The sequence below is a fragment of the Cydia pomonella genome, chromosome 15 (assembly GCF_033807575.1).
Source record: "Cydia pomonella isolate Wapato2018A chromosome 15, ilCydPomo1, whole genome shotgun sequence".
In the NCBI taxonomy this organism is placed as follows: Eukaryota; Metazoa; Arthropoda; class Insecta; order Lepidoptera; family Tortricidae; genus Cydia; species Cydia pomonella.
This window is the reverse complement of record NC_084717.1, coordinates 15,033,579-15,056,453: the sequence shown is the minus strand read 5'-3', so window position 1 is coordinate 15,056,453 and position 22,875 is coordinate 15,033,579. Positions and strand designations below refer to the sequence as shown.

The window sequence follows — 22,875 nt, the reverse complement described above, 5'->3', positions numbered from 1 at the left end:
TCTAGTATTCAGGTAGTTTATTTGCTTTCATGTTGTACATAAGTTCTTATGAAATAAAAGTTTCAAACATGAGCCCTGTAAGAGCATGGCAATTCTTATAAGTAACTTAAGCTAACTTAAACTAATGGTTTTTTAGTATTCCGCTGATCGCGTGATCAGCGTGGTCAGCGTTTAGATAAACAGCGTGATTGGTGATCGGTGATCGCGCTGTTTATCTAAACATACCATGACCATAGCTCACGCTATTTACATAAACAACGTGAGCTATAGTCAAGATCGTATCAAAACAAGATCAAACCCGTACACATTGTTAACTCAGAATCGGCCTGCCGCTAATTGCCGCGCCTGCGTCTGAGCAGCCTCGCTCGCGTTCATGATCATTACCAAGGACCATAGTTCGACGATCGCCTTTCGCTGTCGGTTCATTATGTTCATTTATTTTTTATCAATGAGTCATTGTTATTTACCTTTTTTATTGTGTTGTTTATTTTGATGCCATTTTTTTGTTTGCGATTACATGTCTAGTTCCCAATGTACGCTTCGTTCCGTGGTTTAGCACAAACGCGACGAGAGCGTGAACATAACTTTTAACTTTGACGATTATAAGCGAGAAAGGGTGGCAATTTGCAATTACAATTTCTAATACTGTGGGGATAAAGGATAAATACTTCCTGTTTTTTGGCTTTTTAACTCCAACAATACGTCATAAGAATTTACGTCGACGAAACATTACGTCAAAAACGCGCTTTACCATTTCCATCCCCGATTGAAGCGAATCTGTTAATGGCAGTAACATTATGAAAGAAGATTGACAGTTATTTTGATCAATGCTATCGGTTAATCACTTTAATAACATTTGTCGCAATAAAAAAAATCAATTTAATTTATCAATATCGTAAAAATTTATTATATTTTATGCAAAACCTGGCAGCTTTAAGCCAGCAAATGAAGCAACTACTATTTACAGCAACCTAGAATTTTATTGAAATTATAATTATTACATCATTTTATAATAAAATAGTTTTATTACATACCTAACCAATTAGTTACTACAAAAAACTTTACAATAAATTGATATAAGTATAACGAATTTAATTACTTTGCAATTTAAATGTTAACTATAGTTATAATAAAATTCCGAAAAAAATTAGGTAACGTTTCAGGAAGTAAGGCTTGTAGGTATAATATAAAATAACTAGAATATACAGAATGCATAAATATACTCGTAGTAATACTCGAGTAGGTATACTCGTGCCTAACAATTTTTTTGTAATATCAAGATGAAAATTACACTTATAAAACAGGTGAACAAATTTATTATTATTGGGGTTGTGGAGTATATGCAATACACATACAGATGTATATTTAAATAGTTTTTTTTAAGTGAACACATCTTTGTTTACAAACATATAATATAAGTTTTCCTTTATGTTGACCCGAAACAACGTTTCCCACTAAGTAATGATTAAAAGTCGGTGTCACCAAACTATGTATCTGTCACCGTTAAAGAGTTCGCAAAAAATATTGTATGGGTAAAATTCATATTTGACTGCGGAGTGAGGTAGATCAGTATGTCAAATGAGGATGGTGCAATTGGCCATTTATCTGTAACACATCACGCTGCGTTTTTTTATATTTACCTAATCTAGTTCCCTAATAAAAGTATTGTACCTAGAGCTCAAGGTCTTTTCTACACTAAGGGTCTGTGCCACAATTGCATATAAATACAATTGGCATTTGTAAAACTGGTTCTTAGTGGTACTTCCTGCATTCGAAGCTGCATTCTATATGCTAGTCTAAAAGGCGACTTTTTATGGCTAGCAGCGAGTTTATAATATTAACACGTTGATGGATTTGAACATTCGTTGTGCTGACAGGTATAAAAAAATATGAAAGCATAGGCGTGGTAGTTGTTATATATTTTTTTTTGTATTTTGCGTCTGGCATACGGTTTAAAGGAATAACGCAAGAACTAAATCTTGATTGTAATGTTAAATGTAGTTAGAGTTATATGCTAAATAAAGTGCAAGTGATCAAACAAGGCACGTCAAATTTATAGGTAGGTAAAATAAAACAAAACCCTAACCTATTATAATACCTATGATATGCAGGTTGGGTTGCCTTCCTATTGCACATTGTACAAGTTACACCGTTAAAATATTTAATCAGCACATCCTTATCCATCAATACAACAACTAGAAATACAACTTCACATCCTTCCTGGCATAGTAATACTAATTGCAGCTATATTAAATGTCAATATAAGGCAACATATTATTTCTGGAATACATAAACCTTACCATAAATGTAGCTGTTACAGGCATTCGAAATAACTTCCGTACCTATGCCACTACTGCCGCGCCACACCATCTTAGCACAACAACATCACGACAATAACTTTTTATATGATTTTAGAGATGTAAAAGGATAATAAAATATCACTTGAACATAATACTCTATTGTTCAGAAAATTTATGGCAAGTTGTCGATTGAAACAATACGTGTAGAATAGTTATATTCATAGTATGGTTACTTATTACTACAATTTATTTTGCCATGTTTTACTTTTGTAAAAATAAGTAGTTACCGCATTTATGTATGACGAAGAGGTACTTTTTATACCTACGTACCTACCTACAGATTTACGACCTGCATAGAAGTCTATTAAAATATACATAACCGATATCATTTCAAATGAGCAATATGTATTGTGCTGTGTACGTTGCGTAGGTAAGAATATGTATAAAGCCCATGAAGATGGTTCTAAAGGTTTGTTTGTAGGAAAAATCGTTTTCCTGAGTCTTCGCAGCCACCCTGATACTTGTTATTTGTAAGGCGTCCTATTTTCCGGCAATTACGAGAAAGGAAACAGAATATTTCCCAAATCTGCATATATTTATTGTAATATTTTGTAACATTAGTGATTACAAACAGTAACAACGTGTTTGTACTTAAGGCTGCTTAAATATATTACATGTCCCTAAAATATACATACCTATATTTAATTACAATAAAACTAAATATGCCAGATCCTGGCAATCCTGACATTGACGCTCGAACAGGCACAAATAAAATATTACCCGAAACATTTACTAACATTTTTCGCTTATTTTTTAGATGTAATTATTTTTAGGTATACATAATAGCATAGTCACACGATTCATAATAGGTACATACTTATTGTCGCCCACTATAAACAAGCAAATGCCAATTATGCCTAAGTCGTGACGAAAAAGGAATAAATCAAGTCATTCCATATTAAATCCACTATTTATGCAGCCGGATGAATTGTCGGTTATATAGAATAATGTTTGAGACATTGATTTATTTTGTTCCATGCTGAAACGATTCGATGTTAACTAAGAATGGCAAAGATGGTAGAATTAAATACCTACTTATTATAAGTAATCAAATTTATATTTCAACAGTTTCAATATGGAAAATAACACAAATAAAGTAATCAAAAAGTCGATCAAAATATATACATAATTAGGTCACGTTAATACAATTCCTGAGTGCTTTCGACTTGCAAAAACATGCTTGACAATATGAAACTTCGATGAACCTGTTAAAAAACATGTACATAAATAAAAATACACTTGTGATTTGCTGATAACTCACCGAGACGTTACAAAAACTACAAATCGACAGCGATAAGTTCTAGGTATAGAATACGAGTATATATTATGTATACACAATATTATTGAACCAAAAAAATCTATTACAGGATTAAACTGTCAGATCAATGGTTCTATAAATAAAGCTAAAATGTTAAAATGTCAATCATATAGTTTTTACTTCACCATAAATAAGTAATCAAACTAGATTGGGCATTAAGAGCCAGGAACTATAGAAACATAAAAACGTTTTGGTCGTAAAAAGCTAAAGTTAAACGGTCCCAGTAAAAACTATGGCTAGTCCGCTGCATAGTAATTCAATGCAAATTATTACACGATTCGACACGGAGATAAATTAATTGATATTACAATGGCCGATAATAATCAGCGACAACGTTTACTGTGACTTGTAGGTTGCAGAAAATGTGAACAGATTGAAAATGCATGGCTAAATCACTCAGTAACAACTAAAGTTTACAAAAAGTCGAAAAAGTAGGTACTCGGAACTATAAATTTAAATATCTGTGACATTATCGTATTCAATTTTATTCAATTCAATTCAAAATTTCAAACTTAATATTCATAGATACGATAGAGAAGCTTCGTGTGAGGTTTCCGAGATCTTTGCATTTGGAAATGTTCCTTAGTTATCTGCTCTCTCTCTCTCTTTCTATTTATCTTGAGTTTTCCTTTTTTGGTCGTAAAAATTGGCGGCCTATTGGCGTAGCGTAGGCACTTGGTTTTTACGAAAGTGACTGCCGTCTGACCTTCCAACCAAGAGGGTAATTGGGATTATTCCGGTTTCCTCACGATGTTTTCCTTCGCCGAAAAGCGACTGGTAAACATCAAATGATATTTCGTACACAAGTTCCGAAAAACTTATTTATACGGGCCGAGGACGCTTTCTTAAACCGAATGATATATCTGTAATGTTAAGATACTTTTGCTGCAGGTACTTAAGCTTTTGTCAAATGCCCTTGAAGGTGTTTGAACTGGATAAACGGTAAAGGGCGGAATGTGACAGCGTTTAACCTAATTTCAGAAACAATCGCCTTTCAGGCGAGCTTAAAATTCAAGTATCTACAGCTGGTCTCTGATTATGCTAATGCCATGAATTAATAGTAATTTTAAATTCTTTGTTTGCTATTTAGCCGTTGAATTGTAATATAGGTATTTTAGAATGTTGTGTATTATCAATTTAAGGTATATTATCTGCTTCCATAATATATAATACCTACCCCACATGTGCATAACTTTGCAATGCACTGTTTGACTCTAATTCGCACTTTTCTCAACGAAACGGGAGCTATTTTAATGACGTCATTACGCGGGAATAGTGCGCCTGCGACCCACTGCCACTTTCTCCCGACAGTTCGATTTCAGTTGAGGTACCAGTAACATGCCTAACGCTAAAAATTGGTAATAGTTAGTTTTAATTTAGTCTTCTTTTACATATAAATTGTATATAATAGGATCCACGTATTTTATATCATGTAGTTTAAATATTTATAAGGTTTGTCAACATAAGTCAGTTTATCCGACTTGTCGATAGAGTAATAGATTGCCTGTCGGGTCGGCTTTACTTTACGAGACTATGCAGGCAATGTCAAGACTCCGATTAAGGTAAGAATGACAAGACCGTTTATGCAGTTATCTTTTAATTGTATGTGTCATACAGTTAATTATGGCTGTTCAATCATAAGGAACATACTTTTAAATACTTTATTTGAAATAAAAATAGCCTGTCCGTGTCCATAGCCTAGCTCTTGACATATAAAGCTTTTATTACTTGTTTATGTTACTCAGGTTCCCGATACTAAGATATATGGCAGAACAAAATCGTTAGTCAAAACTTGCACATCGTATAATTTGAAAAGTGTAATTCCCAGCAACATATCTACTTTAAAGGCAACTATTGTAGATAATTTAATGAAGAATAAATTGTTCATTGGCAGTTTTGTTGTAACTTCAACTGTTTTTCCTAATAACAGTGAAAAACTGCAAAATGGGGGACAAAATTGGGAAATACCCACTTCACACACTTGTCAAGCAATCCAATTGAATGGGAAGCCACTGCTTACATGAGAGTACCTACATACATGAGATCTCACAATGTTCTATTTTCCGTTTTGATCATTAAAACTTGCATTTTGATGGGATTCTATTTTCCGTTTTCACTTTAGGTAATCATTTCACTCCTAATGTATATGCACTTGCAGCTCGCGGACGAGCTCCCGGCGCAGCTGTCGGAGCTGTCCCTGCGTCCGCGCATCGCGCCGGAGATGCCCCCCAAACTCGCCTACACGCTGCGCAAACTCACCACAGATGACACGGAGCTCACGCTGGCCTTCCTGAGACGGTAAGCATATGTATAACGTGTACTTACAGCTCGCGGACGAGCTCCCGGCGCAGCAATCGGAGCTGTCCTTACGCCCACGCATCGCGCTAAAGATGCCGCTCAAACTCTCCTACACGCTGCAGAAACTCACCAAAGATAACACGGAGCAGATACTCGCCTTCCTGAGACGATATGCGTACATCTTCCCCTGAGAGGTTAGCTATTACACGACTGTAGTCACTTGAAAATCGTTTATAAAAAGTCAATCAATCGAAACTAAAATAATAATGGGTCTTGCCAAGATGACAAGATTTCATGTACAAACGCTGATCGAAATGAATTGGGATGACAAATGCAAACAAAAAGCATTTATGTGCGTAGAACGAAACTTTTCATTTTCAGGGTGAAAAACTTCCTTTATTTCTTGTTTGATTTCCTGTAATTTTCAGACTTGTCCAACTTTTTTTTTTATACTATGTCGGTGGCAAACAAGCATACGGCCCGCCTGATGGTAAGCAGTATCCGTAGCCTATGTACGCCTGCAACTCCAGAGGAGTTACATGCGCGTTGCCGACCCTAACCCCCTCCCTCCCCTCGTTGAGCACGACGACTTCTTGGAAACGTTCTGCAACTTGCACTTGCACAATGTAAACCTGTTATTATGTGAAGTATTTTTGACGTAAATGTGCGTCAATTAAATATTTCACGCATGATCGTTTTCGTAGTAGACTCCTTTATATCTGAGGTAAAGTCAAGGTCAAGTCATGAGATAGGAATAATATTATGTGGAATCATAAAATTCTGTGCATAACTAAATGCCTATACAAGTATATACATGTTATGTCACTTCATCACATAAAAATTTCCCAGGTTCTTCTTCCGCGATGAGCCCATGAACCAAGCTGTCAAGCTACTAGAGACCCCGGAGTCCCGTTGCCCAGACTTGGAAGAGTATTCAGCTTCGTCGTTGTCTTATGGAGTGTCCATTGGAGCCTTTGACGACCTTGGCGAAATGGTTGGTGTGATATTGAACGGCATCGTTACGCGAGAGGTAAGACTTTCCATCTTATATAAGTATCTTATTATTTCGGGGGCCATTGCGGATACGCTTCGACCCCTTTGGGACCTTTTGTGCAATCGTCCCCTCAAAAGCAACCAGCCAACTCAAGAGCCTTTTCGACCAGCTCCATGTGTCAGCTGATGGAACTCAAGGGCAGTGTAGTCGTTTTTTGCATTTTTTTGAGTCTTTTTTGCTCTATACAGCACAACCGACTTTTGATTACAACACACATATGAAATTAGAGACTTAATTTAGAATTCAGCATGAATAGTTCGCCAAAAGTATTGCTAGTAAGCATGTTTGAAAGCGATTGTTCTTTGTTGTCACTTCCGTGCAGGTGTGATCGGATATCTTGCAGGTGTGTCTGCCTCGATTTAATTATGACTTGAAACGCTTAGTCGACTGTCAGTAGGTATCGGTCAGTATTCGGAATTACGAAAAGTAGGTAAACTGACAGAGTATTTTTTGCAAAAAATATTATCACCTTTTTTGACCAGGCATAATTATGTATTTCATAATTTATAGTAGTACTTAGTAGTAGTAAAATCTTAATTGTACAGTAACGAATAATAAAAGTAACTTACAATTAGGGAAAGCTATGTACAAAGGCGAACTTATCCCTTTAAGGGATCTCTTCCAGTTAACCTTTGAGTGGATGAGAGGAGAGAGTGAGAAGAGGGTGACAAATGCAGCAACATGTACAACAAGGTACTAGAAAGTAGAGGATATAAATAAATTTACCGTATTTTCAATATTTATATAAAGCGCCATTTCCCGCTAACACGGCGATTCATTATCCTTTTATTTACATTCCTGGGCCGCTATTCAATCACCGGTCATCTCCCGAAAATGTCATGTTTTCCCTCCATAATCGGATTTCGAACCTCGCCGCAAAGGGAAGGTCGGGATCAAATGGAAAAGTATTCGACCTTGTCAACCCTCGTACAGTCAACTCTGGATATTTTCAAGGCTTTCTTATACACTGTGTTTTTATTGAATTCCGTTAACTTCGGGGTATCGATAAGTACGTTTAAGGAAACTAAATGGCATAGTTAATTAAAAAATATATATATTTTATAGAAAGTAATATAATGTTGCATATAGCGTTGTTGTTACACGGGTATTACATTTAACTCAACCAAACAATTGAAAACTGTGACATATCAATGTCATTTAGAAACATCAATCGTCCGAGATAGAACTTACGTTTAGTAGCAAATGTATCAACTCGTACTAAACACTAATCAATATGTAAACAGGCCCTAAGGCTCGTAAGGGTCTTATAAGATAAAAAATAATTATTGATTATCTCCGAAATGGAGTTCATTAGAATACCGGTGTCTTTGAGAAAGTTACTTAATTTAAGCTCAGGGATGCACCCTTGAAATTAACGGAAAAAAAACACGGTGTATATTACTTATTCTTTATGCATTTTAAAGCATTTGTTTTTATGGCCCCTGTATTCGAAAGTGTATGTGCAGTAGGTACTTAATTATTAAGATACAATATAGTATAAGTATTAAGGTATCTCAAATTAAAGCCTCGCCAAACTGTAAGGCATTTACCTTAATATTTGAATTGGCAATTAATTTGTGACGACCGGTCTGGCCTAGTGGGTAGTGACCCTGCCTATGAAGCTGATGGTCCCGGGTTCAAATCCTGGTAAGAGCATATATTTGTGTGATGAACACGGATATTTGTTTCTGAGTCATGGGTGTTTTCTATGTATTTAAGTATTTATAAATATTTATATATTATATATATCGTTGTCTAGGTACCTACAACACAAGCCTTATTGAGCTTACTGTGGGAGTTAGTCAACGTGTGTAAAAATGTTGTGTATTGACTTCTGTATATTGAATTGAAATGAAAAATTGTACCCAGATTCAGGTTCGTTTTTTATCGACAGAAAAAGGATTAGTTACAGGTCTTAAAATAAGGTTAATAAATGTTCCACCTTCATCAGCTATCTGAAGACAGCATGCATTTTTTTTTAAACAATACAACATAGTCAACACATACATATCCAAGACCAAGACCACCAATCCACCAGGCCAGCGTTAGCCCAGCCAGCCTGGCACCATGCTAAGTCGATTCGAGACCGTTTCGTGGCTAATATATGTTGTTATGTTATGTTATGTAAAATATGTTGTTACTTTGTTTTTGTCTGTTTCTTCATTTACCACTTGTATGTACAACGTTTTTACATTATTATTTATATCCATATCAGTGGTTAGTTACAGTGAAAAGCATAAAAAGAATACAATGAACTACGGATTATGTTTCGTACCTGAAGCGGGACGTGCCTATTATTAGTTATTGATTTTATGTCGCTCGCAGAGGCAGGGATTGCGGCATTATCTGCGATGTTCAGGATAAAGTAACTATTCTATTTGAGTGCGATTTTTACGGGCAAGGTTTTGCGAAAGCTTTTGCGAGACCTTTATAAGAAAGAAAGAAACCCGGAGGTAAATAAATGAACTTAGTGAAATTCTAATTTAATAAACACGGCTAAAACTACCTTGTGAATCATATAAAAACCTACTTAATATATTTCAAAAATATACCAATTAAATACGTTTTATTTTTATGTTAATTTCATTTAGTATCATTCCAATAAACATTAAAATCTTCTGCCTAATTGTTTAAAATACCTTATTATTTTATATATACGTACGCAGTAAGTATCAAAAGCAGTTTGACATTTTAATACAAAGGCAAATACTTTATTAAAATTTAGTTGCAATTGATTACTAAGCTTGATTAATATCACCAACATGCGATCTGCGTCTTTACGTGCTCGTATATTTGCATTGATCAGTAAACATGGGAAACCTGTGTTTAGACTTACTTAGACTAGAATAATATAATGATTACCCGCGGTACGAGGTACTTACTCGGAACAATGGAAAATAACGAAGCAATTAATGATTCTCGTCAATATGCAATATATAATTGGCAGATTTGCTATTAACTGTGCTTGTAACTTCAGCTCCGGCTAAGCGAAATAAGGTTTAGGTAACATATCAGAAAACAAAATTGTCTATGTCCGTCCTCAGGGTAACGATTCTTGGAACCGGGTACGTCCTTAAATTACGTCCAAAAAAGAGGTATGGGCATTGTGAATGTCATCTCGCTTTGTGTGGTAGGGCACAGCCAGTGGATGTCATTCCAGATCTAAAGCAGAGCCCAACTGGGCCCAACCTTACAGAAAACAGCAGCCAAATAACACTAGACCCTACTCATAGTGTTGTTCCTGGCGGTGAGTAAGGTTGCCAGAGCTCAACGAGGGGGGGGGGGTTTAGGGTCGGCAACGCGCATGTAACTCCTCTGGAGTTGCGGGCGTACATAGGCTACGGAGACTGCTTACCATCAGGCATCATTTAAAAAAAAATGGTTTTATGGTGTTGACAAATAAAAGAACATTTTTGAATGGATAGTCCAGGAGGGATAATATATTGCCAAGATCCTTACTTTTCTTATATTTTTGTAGGGACGGTAAAAAGTATCGTTGAAAACAGAAAATTCTCATGTCCAACCACAAGTCGCTATATTTAATCATTCGAAATTAGGAACTAACTTTAGATAATTGCGGCGTTTTCCAGAAGTTTCCAAGTAGGTACTTTCAAATTATTGAAAACTTTCTGTGGCTGAAATATTTAGGGCAGAGTTAGATACATACTTTCACATCTTTAACATTAACTATTACTTTATGAATAACATAAGTTACGAGTAGGCTACCGGCGTGGCCTAGTGGGTAGTGACCCTGCCTATGAAGCCGATAGCCCCGGGTTCAAATCCTGGTAAGGGCATATATTTGTGTGATGAGCACGGATATTTGTTACTGAGTCATGGGTGTTTTCTATGTATTGAAGTATTTATAAATATTTATATATTATATATATCGTTGTCTAAGTACCCTCAACACAAGCTTTTATTGAGCTTACTGTGGGACTGTCAATATGTGTAAGAATGTCCTTATTATATTTATTATTCTACGATTATGGCGCCCATTCTGCCCAGGGAAACTCCTTTCACGTTTACAGAGCGAGTACCAGGAAAGGTTCAAGGCCCAAAATGAATGGCTGTTCCGCTCCACCACTCGATCCGGTCTAGCGCTGATACAAATCACGTAATTCAACACTTTAATGATATAAACATATAATTAGTACAAACAAGTATTCCCTAAATCCATAAGATTTTTCACAAAGCCAGTGAGCTCAAAAACCTTTCGACATCTCCGAGGAATAATAACCAGTACCTAATCAATCAAAATGAGATACAGTAACATTACTATGTTGCCTTACTAAAAGTGCAACAACAAGCGGGATAATTATTACATCTGATATTTTTTATGTTTTAAAAGAGCGCGGCTTTACTTTTAATACTCGTCGTCTCAGAGATAAATTTCCTTAAAACTTGCTCATTATATTTTTGTTTATGTTACCTTAGTATAAAAGGGCCTTCTTATGGTGCTTAACGGGGCTCTAATAATAATTGTTTCTATGAATTGTTTCTACGTGATATGGATAACCAATATATTATATTTCATTTATACGGGGTGTTTTTCAACTCTTAACCTTTGCGAGGTAAGTATATATGTAGGTCATACTGAGAGATTTTAAATTCGGGACTCACACCGAAATCATGAAAAATGTTGAGTCTCTCATAGAAAACAACGACATCCTGATCAGCCAAAATGTATGAAACAGACAAATATTTTTTCGCGATTTCGGGGTTTAAATTGCTCAAGCCCATCGTAGTAAAAATTGCTTAGGATCACCTCGCAAAATATGGCTAGTGGTCAAAAATACCCTGTATTTAGCTGTTTTAAAATGTTAACTTGAACATATTAAATTATATCACTTTATTATAAATTTGAGGAAACCGTCGTCTTTAGGGCGCAGTAAATAGGTATCGCGTCCGCAACGATTCTATCACGTGATACGCGGATAATGTCATGTGAGGATTGTCAATTAAATGTCAAATTTGGATGGATGTGGATATGATCACTAGACTTTTTTGTATTTAGGTTTGGGCATCATAGCTTTTAAAACTGGCAGAATACCTTTCATTTATCTTTGTAGCGACATAACAATCCTTTCCTTCCACAGGAAGCAGACTACACGGACAAATCCGAAGACTGTCCGAACCCGAAGTTCCGGCGGATACTCAAAGTGCTAGGGCACCTGGACCGCGAGGCGAGGATCTGGGAGAAGGTACCCGAGGACTGCCACAAGGTGGTGGAGCTCAGGGTGGCCTCCACGCACTCGGCTTGGCGGGGTCAGGGCCTTATGAGAATACTTTGCGAGGAGACAGAGTAAGTGCGAAAACTAGTGTTATTTTTTTCTACTAACTTTTCTTTGCCAGTTTCGGTATATAGGTATGTAATAGCTAATAGCCGTTGGAGCAGAAATGTTTTTGAGTGGCCACCCGTGAACCAAAGAATGCAGAAAAATAAAGCCCTGAATAAGGGGGACTGAAGACAAGTATCCAGAATTAATAAAAGTAACCTGACAGCAGATGTTTTTTATTTAGACTTACTTAGGTATTTATACGCTTATCGCTCGCAGTATTTCCGGACCGATGCGACCTTCAAACCTTCAAGAAAATCTGGTGTTGCAGGTGTTCATGGGCTACAGTAATTGCTTACCATTGGGCAATTCATCTGCTCGTTTGGCTCTTATCATTATAAAAAAGAAAAGAAAATGCATGCAGGCCACGTAAATATACCTATGAATGATTTATACAAAAGCGCCGTAATCTCATGAACTACATGCCCGTAACTGTCAATTTACAGCTCTTTCTAATTATTCGTACCTATATTCAAAGAAGTGGATATTTATTATCAACCTCAATTTTTCTATGGCAGTTTTTTGTCAATTTGTTTATTGAATTTATTTACCGCCACAAAAACGAAACACATGGAGATCTATTATCAATTATAAACCTATTCTTTTATGGCATTTTTTTGACCAGTTTATTATTTTATTTCCTATATCATCTGTATTATTTATTTATTTACATCGAAAGAAATAACTCATCAGTTTAATGAATTTTTTTATTGTTTCTAAAGCAAGCAATAAGTAAGCAATGCATCGTTAATAATGCATAGAATTAATACAGAACAGGAAAAACTGCAAAAGTTTTTTTGCCGTTAATGACCGTAGTCTACATTCACTCTTGGCCGGTTCTCGTACTTAATCTTGCTCCATTATTTATACCTTCCCTCCCCCTTATGCTCTATGCGAAAAAGAATCGAAACGAAAAGATTCAAATACTAAAGAAGAAAATATTATATTAAAATGCAATCAAATTCGCATGTTCCAAAGTTGACAACTGTAATAGCTACATGTTTCGGAACAGCCACAATTACTGGTGGGCCGTCAGAAAGTTCCCAAAAATTCCACGTGCAAAAAATTCGGAAAATTCACTTATTTTTGTATGGGAAACGACATTTGTTTCCTGTGAGATTTTCCTGAAATATGCGAAACCTTTTCCATCTTTTTGGAAACTTTTCGCACCTCGCACATCTTTAGTCACAGCAGTGTGTGAAAAATATCGTAATATATAAACCTAATCGTAAGTTCTCAATGTAACGACGTAACCTTAAACTTAACCCAGCCAGAGGACACGAAACTCCATTCAATAAACGCATGCGCCGGCTGGGTTATTCTCAGAAGTTTACTGGCTTACAAACGTATGCTGTTGTAGATAATGATAATGTTTGCAATATTTTTATGTTTCACTTTTAACATTGTTTTTTTTAAAGCACTGACTGTTTATTTTGTCTTTCTATTTCCTTACACCATTATATACGCTTTATCACCAATTTCTTTTTCGTGATAATATAAGACAAGTTTCACTGACAAGACAGTCATGATCGCAGACAATATCTCCAAGACCAGTGTAAATATAACCAAAACCTGAAAATTAAGCGATAGAACCCCAAAAGGCAAAAGTTTTAAATGTTTTAATTAGCTGCAGTATGGTAAACGCTTGTATGAAATTACCAAGGACAAAATAATATCTATACTACCCTTCCCAATCGTATTGTTAAAGTTGCTAGTAAATACTTTGTAAAAACTTGGTGATGAAATAGTGGTAAACTCAGAATAACCGCGATCAAAACAGGCAGCATATTGTATGAGCCGTGTTACGCCTTTCGATCCGACCATTTTCCGACCTTGCTTTGCGAAAATGCGTACGTCCTATATAGAGAAGTGTAGTCTATTTTATTAACCCTACTTACAAGATATTACCTTGAAAAACTTCCTAGTTAGTGTACAAAAATAATTAAAGTTGATGTTTATGCTCGTTTGGCTTCAGTACTTTTATGATTTTTAGAAGGCACTTAAGTTATCTAGTACCTGTTTTTCATATATCAATTGAATAGATTAAAATTTTTGTTATTTATGAATTTGTCAGAAAATTACTCCTATGACATGACAAAGATTTAAAGGATTAATAATACTAGAAACGGATGCAGCTACCGTGTACCTTTATACTTGATATACGAGTATTTACGTCAATTGCATTGCATAGGAGTAACAAGTAAATCTTCATCAGGCGACATCTCAATAGAATTGTTGATGTCACGGGACGTGGCAGTACAAAACGACGCGACTATTAAATGCAATTACGTCTAATTTTACCTGTGGAGTTACTCATTCAGCCATGCATAAGTAATATTCATATTGAAAGCTTTTATATACACTTTAAATCGCTTAACACATCATATGTGTGGGTTACTGTACTAAAATCGAGTTTCAAATCTTGGTGGTTTTGTACACCTCTTTTTCTTCTTCCTCGCGTTGTCCCGGCATTTTGCTACGGCTCGTGGGAGGCTGGGGTCCGCTTGACAACTTATCCGCAGAATTGGCGTAGGCACTAGTTTACACCTATCAATTTATATTTAAATTCATATAAATATTTTAGCGTTTTATAGGTAGGTATATGTTTTCGAAAATATACCTTAACAATGTTCCTGTGGCGCAGTTATCTAACAATAGCGCAACATTATTATTATTATGTCATTGGCCAATTAGCAAAGAATCTAACGATAGAAATCTCTTGCGCAAGCGCCTCTCCACACGCGCAGGCAAGCTAGACTCAAAATCAATTAAAATGGATGTCTTTGTTTCAGTCGGAACCGTTTTATTGCTTGTGAGTGAAATTGCATATACGTTTTATTGCATACCATAAAGATTTTTTTTCATACAATGAGACCTGTTGTATCCATGCAGTAGTGGGACGTATACAGCCTATACAGGTTCCGTAGCTAGTGCGCTCAATGTCATGAGATCTTGGTCTTAACCGTACAGACTATTCGTAAACAGACTACGCATTACGTTTGCGAACAGCGGCGCGAGGTACAAAGATATTATATTTTATAATATTACCCCGCGAGCAGCACTAAGTATTTTATTGCATCTTTTGCCATTATATACTAGACCGGCACATGTTCACCCCTAGGACTATTTTGTAACAGATATTCTTAATTTACACGAGTACGTATCAACAAGTTATAGATGAGGATACAACTGAAATAAGTAGCCACGCTCCGCGCTACCACGCTAAATGTGTACGGGAGCAATGACTGCAATTTGACTTACATGCTCTAACTTGCAGTTGAAATGATCTGTTTGTGCGTACAAGCTCCACGAATTCAAAGGCTAAGAAAACGGGGGGATGTGATCTGTTGGCAGCAATCGATGATTATTTGATATCATGATGATAATCATAACACTATAATCGGACTATAGACATGTTTTCAAATGTCCACGTCGGATCTATGAGTATTTAATTCGATGGCGTACCTACTTCATATATTCCCACGAGTGTTATCGTAAACAGCGAACTTTGTACCTTGTGCAGTTTGCATAACTAGACGCATCCTATATGTGCATCATTGCATTGTTTTAACTAAACGAAATGGGTCATGACAATGAGACTAGCCTTAGTCATAATGTTACATGATACAGTTTCATTAACATCATGATAAAGAGACTTACGTAGGACGTTTGCTCGGATACGAGAGCATTCGAGCACTTACCACATCAGCGGGTTGCATTTATGACAATTATTTTTATTTGCCATTAGTTGCCAAGAAAACGATTTTCATTTTATTCATTACAAAAATGCAAAAATTACCATATACTTACATTGCATAACTGAAATTGGGTAGACATTTTACAGAACCGTAACATTGCTGTATATATATACTTTTGTTCTTTTTAAAAATATATATAAAATATTGGTGTGGTTTTAAATTGCGAATGATGTGAAACTGAGATCAATTTGTAGGTACATTTCGAATGCAGTCTAATTAACATATTGCATCGCACTAATAGTCTAATATTGATATGAAATTAGTATCTTCCGTATTATTGGACGTCTTATTTGTCGTTCATAAACGCGTTGTAATATGCCTACTTGAAAAATAAAACATATGTCTTCCGTATTCGGGGACAAAAGGAGCAATTGAAAATTTAAAAATATCATAGGAAATAATTACATAATACGTAACCCAACCTTGATTTTATCAAACAATAGAACTGACTATGACAAGTGCCCAAATTAAGCTAAAGTGTAATTGTAGTGTGAATTTGCCATGTCACGTAAAAATATTAGTGGCTTTATGATACATATTAGTATGATACGTTGGTGAATATGTAAATATTTCTGGAAATTATCGGTAATATGCTGTGTAATAAAGTGTGAGTCTATTTGTTACCTATTTCCATAGTTTGACTTGATGTTGGTCTGTCTTATTTACTCAAAAGCGATGTAGGTACTTAATATTAAGTTATAGGTTATAAGTTAATGGGCCTATACCTAACTCGAATAAGTAAATGTACAAAACTGCAAGATATAAAAAAGTACTAGTAGAAGAAATAAAGCGGAAAGACGCCTAGCCCAACAATCACAGCAAATCGTCTTGTCCACTGATTCTCATCATTCGATATCTCCTGAATATAAAAAAGACTCGCGGCCCGATTCGAAGAATGATTAAGACACGTTTAAGATCTTGGAAAGATCTGTAAAATATCGATAACTAAACGACATGTCAACTTTGACGTTTATTTCGATTCCGATTTCTAACGTCAAAGTGACATTGGTTGCCCGAATCGAGCTGCTTCTGTAAATTATACGACACACAAACGATATCTAAATGAGAACTTATCGTTATCGTCCTATCCCTTATGAGTTGACCAAGCAAACTGATTGCAATATCCATTCGTTCCCTTCGTATAAAGTTATCTCACATGACATGACATGAATGATGGTACGAGTATTGATCAATATATTATTCACACCTCTGCCCGCGTTTTAACGCTGTATAATTTTCCCTTATTCCTGCAGTCATTTTCAAACCCAGTATTACACCATCAATTTAAAAGAAATGTCCTAATCCAGGTCTACCTATCTGTATCGAAATCTGAGGAGTAACCGTCTACACATCTAAACTTTTAAATATCAAAACATTATACTTAAAATACCAATGTTACACTTGTCGAATTTAAACTGCCGTGAGACATACTAACATTTAACTACTTCTACGGTTTATACTCACGTGTTTTAGTCACTGGCGCGACATGTTTCGGAGAGCCTAGTTCTCTTTCTCAAGCACTAACAGTACACTTGTCGTTTTCTAAGTACCTACTTAATATGAACACTATCCATCCATCTTTTCAGGCGAGTAGCCCGGGCGGTCGGCGCAGGCGCTCTCCGCATGGACACCACTTCAGTCTACTCCGCTGCCGCTGCCGAGCGCCTTAACTTCCGCAAAGTGTACTCGGTCGCGTATGCAGACCTGCCCTACGCCCCTCAACCAGACGCCCCGCATCTGGAGGCTCGAGTTTACATCAAGAACTTGTGAAGTGTGAGTAATCTATCTCCCGACACTACCTCAGTCTACTCTGCAGCCGCTCTGCTGAGCGTCTTAACTTTCGCAACGTATATTCCGTCAAGTACGCGGTTTTACCCTACGCCCCAACCAGACGCCTCGCATCTGGAGGCTCGAGTTTACATCAAGAACCTGTGAAGAGTGAGTAATCCAGACGCTACCTCAGTCTCAGTTTCACAGCACAGCGGATGTCATTCCAGATCTAGAGCAGAGCCCAACTGGGGAAGTACCTCCACCTTACAGAAAACCGCAGTCAAATAACACTAGACCCTACTCATAGTGTTGTATTCATGCCGGTGAGTAAGGTTGCCAGAGCTCAACAAGGGGCGGTAGGGGGTTAGGGTCGGCAACGCGCATGTAACTCCTCTGGAGTTGCAGGCGTACATAAGCTACGGATACTGCTTACCATCAGGCGGGCCGTATGCTTGTTTGCCACCGACGTAGTATAAAAAAAATGTCTACTCTGCTGCCGCTGCTGAGCGTCTTAACTGCCGCGGGGTATATTCCGTCACAAATGCGGATGCGGACGCCCCGCATCTGGAGGCGCGAGTTTACTTACATCAAGAACCTTTGAATTGTGAGTAATCACACGCCAGAACGCCTTAAACTCCTGCAGGGTTAGTATATTCCGTCGCATATGTGGACCTTCCTACGCTCCTCCACCAGACGCCCCGCATCTGGAGGCTCGAGTTTACATCAAGAACCTGTGAAGAGCGAGTAATTTCCTATGTCCGAACACTACCTAAATACTCAGCGGTCGCTAATGAATGCTTTAAACTTCCATAGGGTACGGTCGCGTACCTCAACTCTTATCCATACCAACCAATCAATCAGTAGATATTGTTGAATTAAAAGACCTAGGTCTAGGAGGCCTTCTGTGTCAGAGTGCTAGAAGAGTACTTTAGCTCCAAAAATGTATACTTGAACCACTTTTTTATCCTGTTTGGGTGTTTGGTGATGCAATTAAGTTAATTAAAACCGCGATTAAGTCCCGTTTTTTTAAATAACAATAATGCAGCCAGTTCCATTTCAGCCTCTAAAGTTCATCAAACATAATCGACATCACCAGCGTCCTACACTTTTTTGCGATGATACACCTAAGAGAGTACCTACAGTTTATTTACTAATTTCATAATAACTTTTTTGCAGGATTTTTCGGGAAGATTGGCAACACGGAAGTTACCCAAGAATGTAATTTAGCTTTAGGACAACAAACGCAAGAATAGTGTGTAAGGTGCACAAACATTTAGAAACTAGCAAGTTACCTAAAATCGCAGGGATTAGAAAGGAACTAGAATAGTAGAACGTAGATCGTAAAGAGCAAAGACATGTCGATTTGGTCTTAAAATGTAGACCCTAAGAAGTTTGATTGTGAAGAGCTGGCTCTTTAACTTCTCAAAAGTTAAAATGTTCTTATTTGTACCTGACAATTGTTTTCATGATATTAATATCATACACTTTAGACGTAGACGTCTAAAATGTTGACAAACATATAATGTACTAAGATTAAGAACAAATAAAACAGTAACTTTACTATCACTCCTTGGAGAATACAAGTCAACGGGCTATAGGAGATACACTTGAAATCAATCAAAACGGGGCACTTAATGTGAAAATTTCAAGCAAAGTGATCAACAAATTTGAATTAGCAATCCACAGTTAGGTGACAACCAAACAACTCCGAGTTTAGAGCCATTATAAAGCGTACCCGGTACCTATTGTAATAAAAAAAGAAAGTTGATTTTTGATATAATTTTTTCAATTGAGTTTAGGTTGTACCTAAAAACCAAAATTCAATTCAAAATTCAGCGAAATTCGACATTTGTGCATCTGATATAAGGCCCCGTAATGATTGCTTTTGCGTGTAGATGGTGAAAATATGTCTAAATGGATGTGCAATGTGAATTTCATTGGCTAGTCAAGTTAATTAATTTATTTCAGGTACGTATACATTTCGAAAATTTAAAACGAGTATTATTCTGTTGCAATCGATCAAATGAAAAATTAAACTGTGATTTTTGTGATCGGTAATAGGTGCGTAATAGACAATATAGACATTCAATTTAAGAAGTATTTGACTCTTCTTGAGGCTAATAATTCTTAAGGTTTTTCAGATGATTGGATGGTCATGATTAATTATTTAATATTCAACAATCTGCAAATATTTAAGATTAATGATAAGTTTTATTTAAGTGATAATTTAGTAGTTCCTTTTAGACAGTAAGCGAGCATAGCGCTTGCAGCGCCAAAATAAAGATTTAGGAAGAGCCTCATTAAGGCACCACCTAACAAACGGCGCAATTCGAACTTTAAGATACGTCAAACATTATAAAGATAAGTTTCAAAACAGTTTCTTTAAACAAAAACGTCACTTTTGACACTGACATATTTTATCCATATCGTATCTACGGAAGGTGGAGGTAAGGAATGAAATCTCCATGTACCAAAAAGTGTCATCAAAAAACCTTAAATAGGTGGCGCTACAATACCTAGAGTACTTGAACAAAAAAAATCTAATCATAGACAGCGCACTCCACTCCGTCAATAACGCCTAGGTTCTTAGCTACTCTAGCGCTACTCTGGAAAGATTTCGAACTATTATTTATAGCTGACAGGTGGACACTTTTGCAACAGTTCTACCATAAAAGATTTTACTCCTTTTAATCCACACTCCATAATCGTATCTTAAATTTTTGACGTATATTAAAGTTAATCATTGTAAACTATTTTTTTTTATAAAATCCTAAATGACCAATATATATAATATAGATAATTCTACCAAAAATATCTTCCCTGGGTTCCATCTGGGTCCATTTGAATTTTAGTTTGTTTACTAAATTTACAAAATTACTAGAATGTATTAAGGTGATATTAAGCTATGCTCTATGTAACTTTATTTATGAATTAAGATATATTTAAGAATGAAATAATTACACAATTTATTGTACGACGTCGAAAAAGGTCTAAACATTATTCGAATTTTAGTTTGTTTACTAAATTTACAAAATTACTAGAATGTATTAAGGTGATATTAAGCTATGCTCTATGTAACTTTATTTATGAATTAAGATATATTTAAGAATGAAATAATTACACAATTTATTGTACGACGTCGAAAAAGGTCTAAACATTATTCGTCAATTTATACTCAAATATAAAAAAAGAGAGTGCGAAATTTTATGTTATAAGCAGAACTGAATCTACATAAAACGATTTTACTCAACTTTCATTCTTAATATAAAAACACAATATAAATTAAAACTAAAATATTACTAAATTAAATCTAAAATAAAACTAAAATAAATCTAAAAATGGCCCCTGCGGCATAGTACCGAAGACGCTGGCAGCATTTCCTCGCTGGATCGTTAGACTGATGCGTTGAGCGAGGAAGCTGCCAGCTCTTTGATCTCCTGTGGCGTCTCTGAGTCTCTTAGACAGATCTTTGAAGAGACTCAGAGCGCCAGGGCCCCACGGACCAAGGGTCTCGACACCGAATGGAATAAAAAAAATAATATAAAAAAATATATTATGAAGTCATTATCTGTCAATAAAATATAATAGTAATTCAGCGTTTTATTTTGTATATTAACCCTGCTGCGGTCGTAATTTTATTAAGAAAAAATTAAAATTATCAAAATACAATGTCTGAAAATTCAGTGAATTATAAATTTTAACGACTTCCCGGCTTCTGATTAAGCTAAAATTTGCTAAACCTATTTCCAGAATTTCAATGACAATACTAAAATCATGCTTGTTTTCTAAATGCGAAGGGTAGGGTGACATTTGTTTTTTTTTTTTCATTCCACTCCATTGACGTTTCAGACCAATACTTTTTCAACAAAATAACTTGAATTCCAATAGGACAAAATACCTATCTTATTAGCTTAGAATATATCATTATAATAGAAACAAATCACCAAAATATATATTATAAAGTTATAAAAATAAAAATATAAATTTGAATATCGTTGAATTTTATTATGTAAAGCAGTCATCAATTGCAATAGAGTTTGTCTCTACTTATCGACCGAATCGATTCCGCTCGTATCAAATCGCTACAGTCGCGTCAAATTGTGAAGGTATATTTACTCAAAAACATAAATAATCACCAAAAGAATCGATTATATGGTCTTTGAAGATTTAACCAAGAATCGTAAAAAATAATTTCTAATTTACATTGTCACAAATTGGTTTTCGACATGTGATGTTGCAGCCTACCCTTCGAGTTTGAAAAAGACGTTAGCTCCTGTTATCCACGATGACGCGTAGATTTGTCAAATTTAACCTTTAATAACATGACAATAGGTGTCAAGGCACGCCTCTTCGTGAATGACACGATCTATATAATGGTAGCATAGAGCTGATTGCTAATACTTTAATCAGGACTCAGGGAGGATTTTAAAATGAGAGAAGAATAGCTTTGCGATCCCAACGAAATAACGATATTTTTCCTATGAAATTCCATTTCGGGAGAAAACGTTTTCCACTAACTACATATTTTCCATTCACACTTTGATTTGATGTCGATCGCCCAACCTATAAACCTAGAATATATCATGATACAGCGATCGACATCAATCATCAAATTTTTGATTTGATTTTGGTTTGGCTTTAAATACATATATTGCATATTTTGAAAAAAAAAGGGAAAACATATGAACCTAGTTTTTCATTGTGTCAATAACATACTAAAAAATCATGGAGAATGGAAAATATTTAGAAGCGGAAAAACGTTTTCTCTTTTTGTATGGATGATCACATCGGATCCCTTTCTTTCGCATTAAAATCAAAGTCATAATGTAATGATAGTCATATTATCATTAGTCATAATCATAACTCGGAAACCGTTAACTTTTCAGGAATTTCCTTATGTTATCCTATAGATAGGTTAGGTTAGGTTAGGTTTGTTTTATGGCAGTCCTGAAGATACGAGTACGCGAGAAAAACCAAG

At 35.8% G+C, this 22,875-nt stretch overlaps 1 protein-coding gene across 2 annotated transcripts in view; it reads left to right on the top strand.

Moving 5' to 3' along the window:
- LOC133525968 (arylalkylamine N-acetyltransferase 1) overlaps nt 1-20,658 on the top strand; it is a 60,345-nt gene extending 39,687 nt beyond the window's left edge. For both annotated transcript variants that reach the window (XM_061862421.1, XM_061862419.1), the window contains exons 2-6: nt 5,837-5,976; nt 6,826-7,006; nt 12,130-12,335; nt 17,714-17,900; nt 19,074-20,658. In XM_061862421.1, coding sequence (XP_061718405.1) covers nt 5,900-5,976; nt 6,826-7,006; nt 12,130-12,335; nt 17,714-17,897 — 648 coding nt within the window. In that variant the 5' untranslated portion in view covers nt 5,837-5,899 and the 3' untranslated portion in view covers nt 17,898-17,900; nt 19,074-20,658. The remainder of the gene's footprint in view (nt 1-5,836; nt 5,977-6,825; nt 7,007-12,129; nt 12,336-17,713; nt 17,901-19,073) is intronic.
- Nucleotides 20,659-22,875: the final 2,217 nt, after the last annotated feature.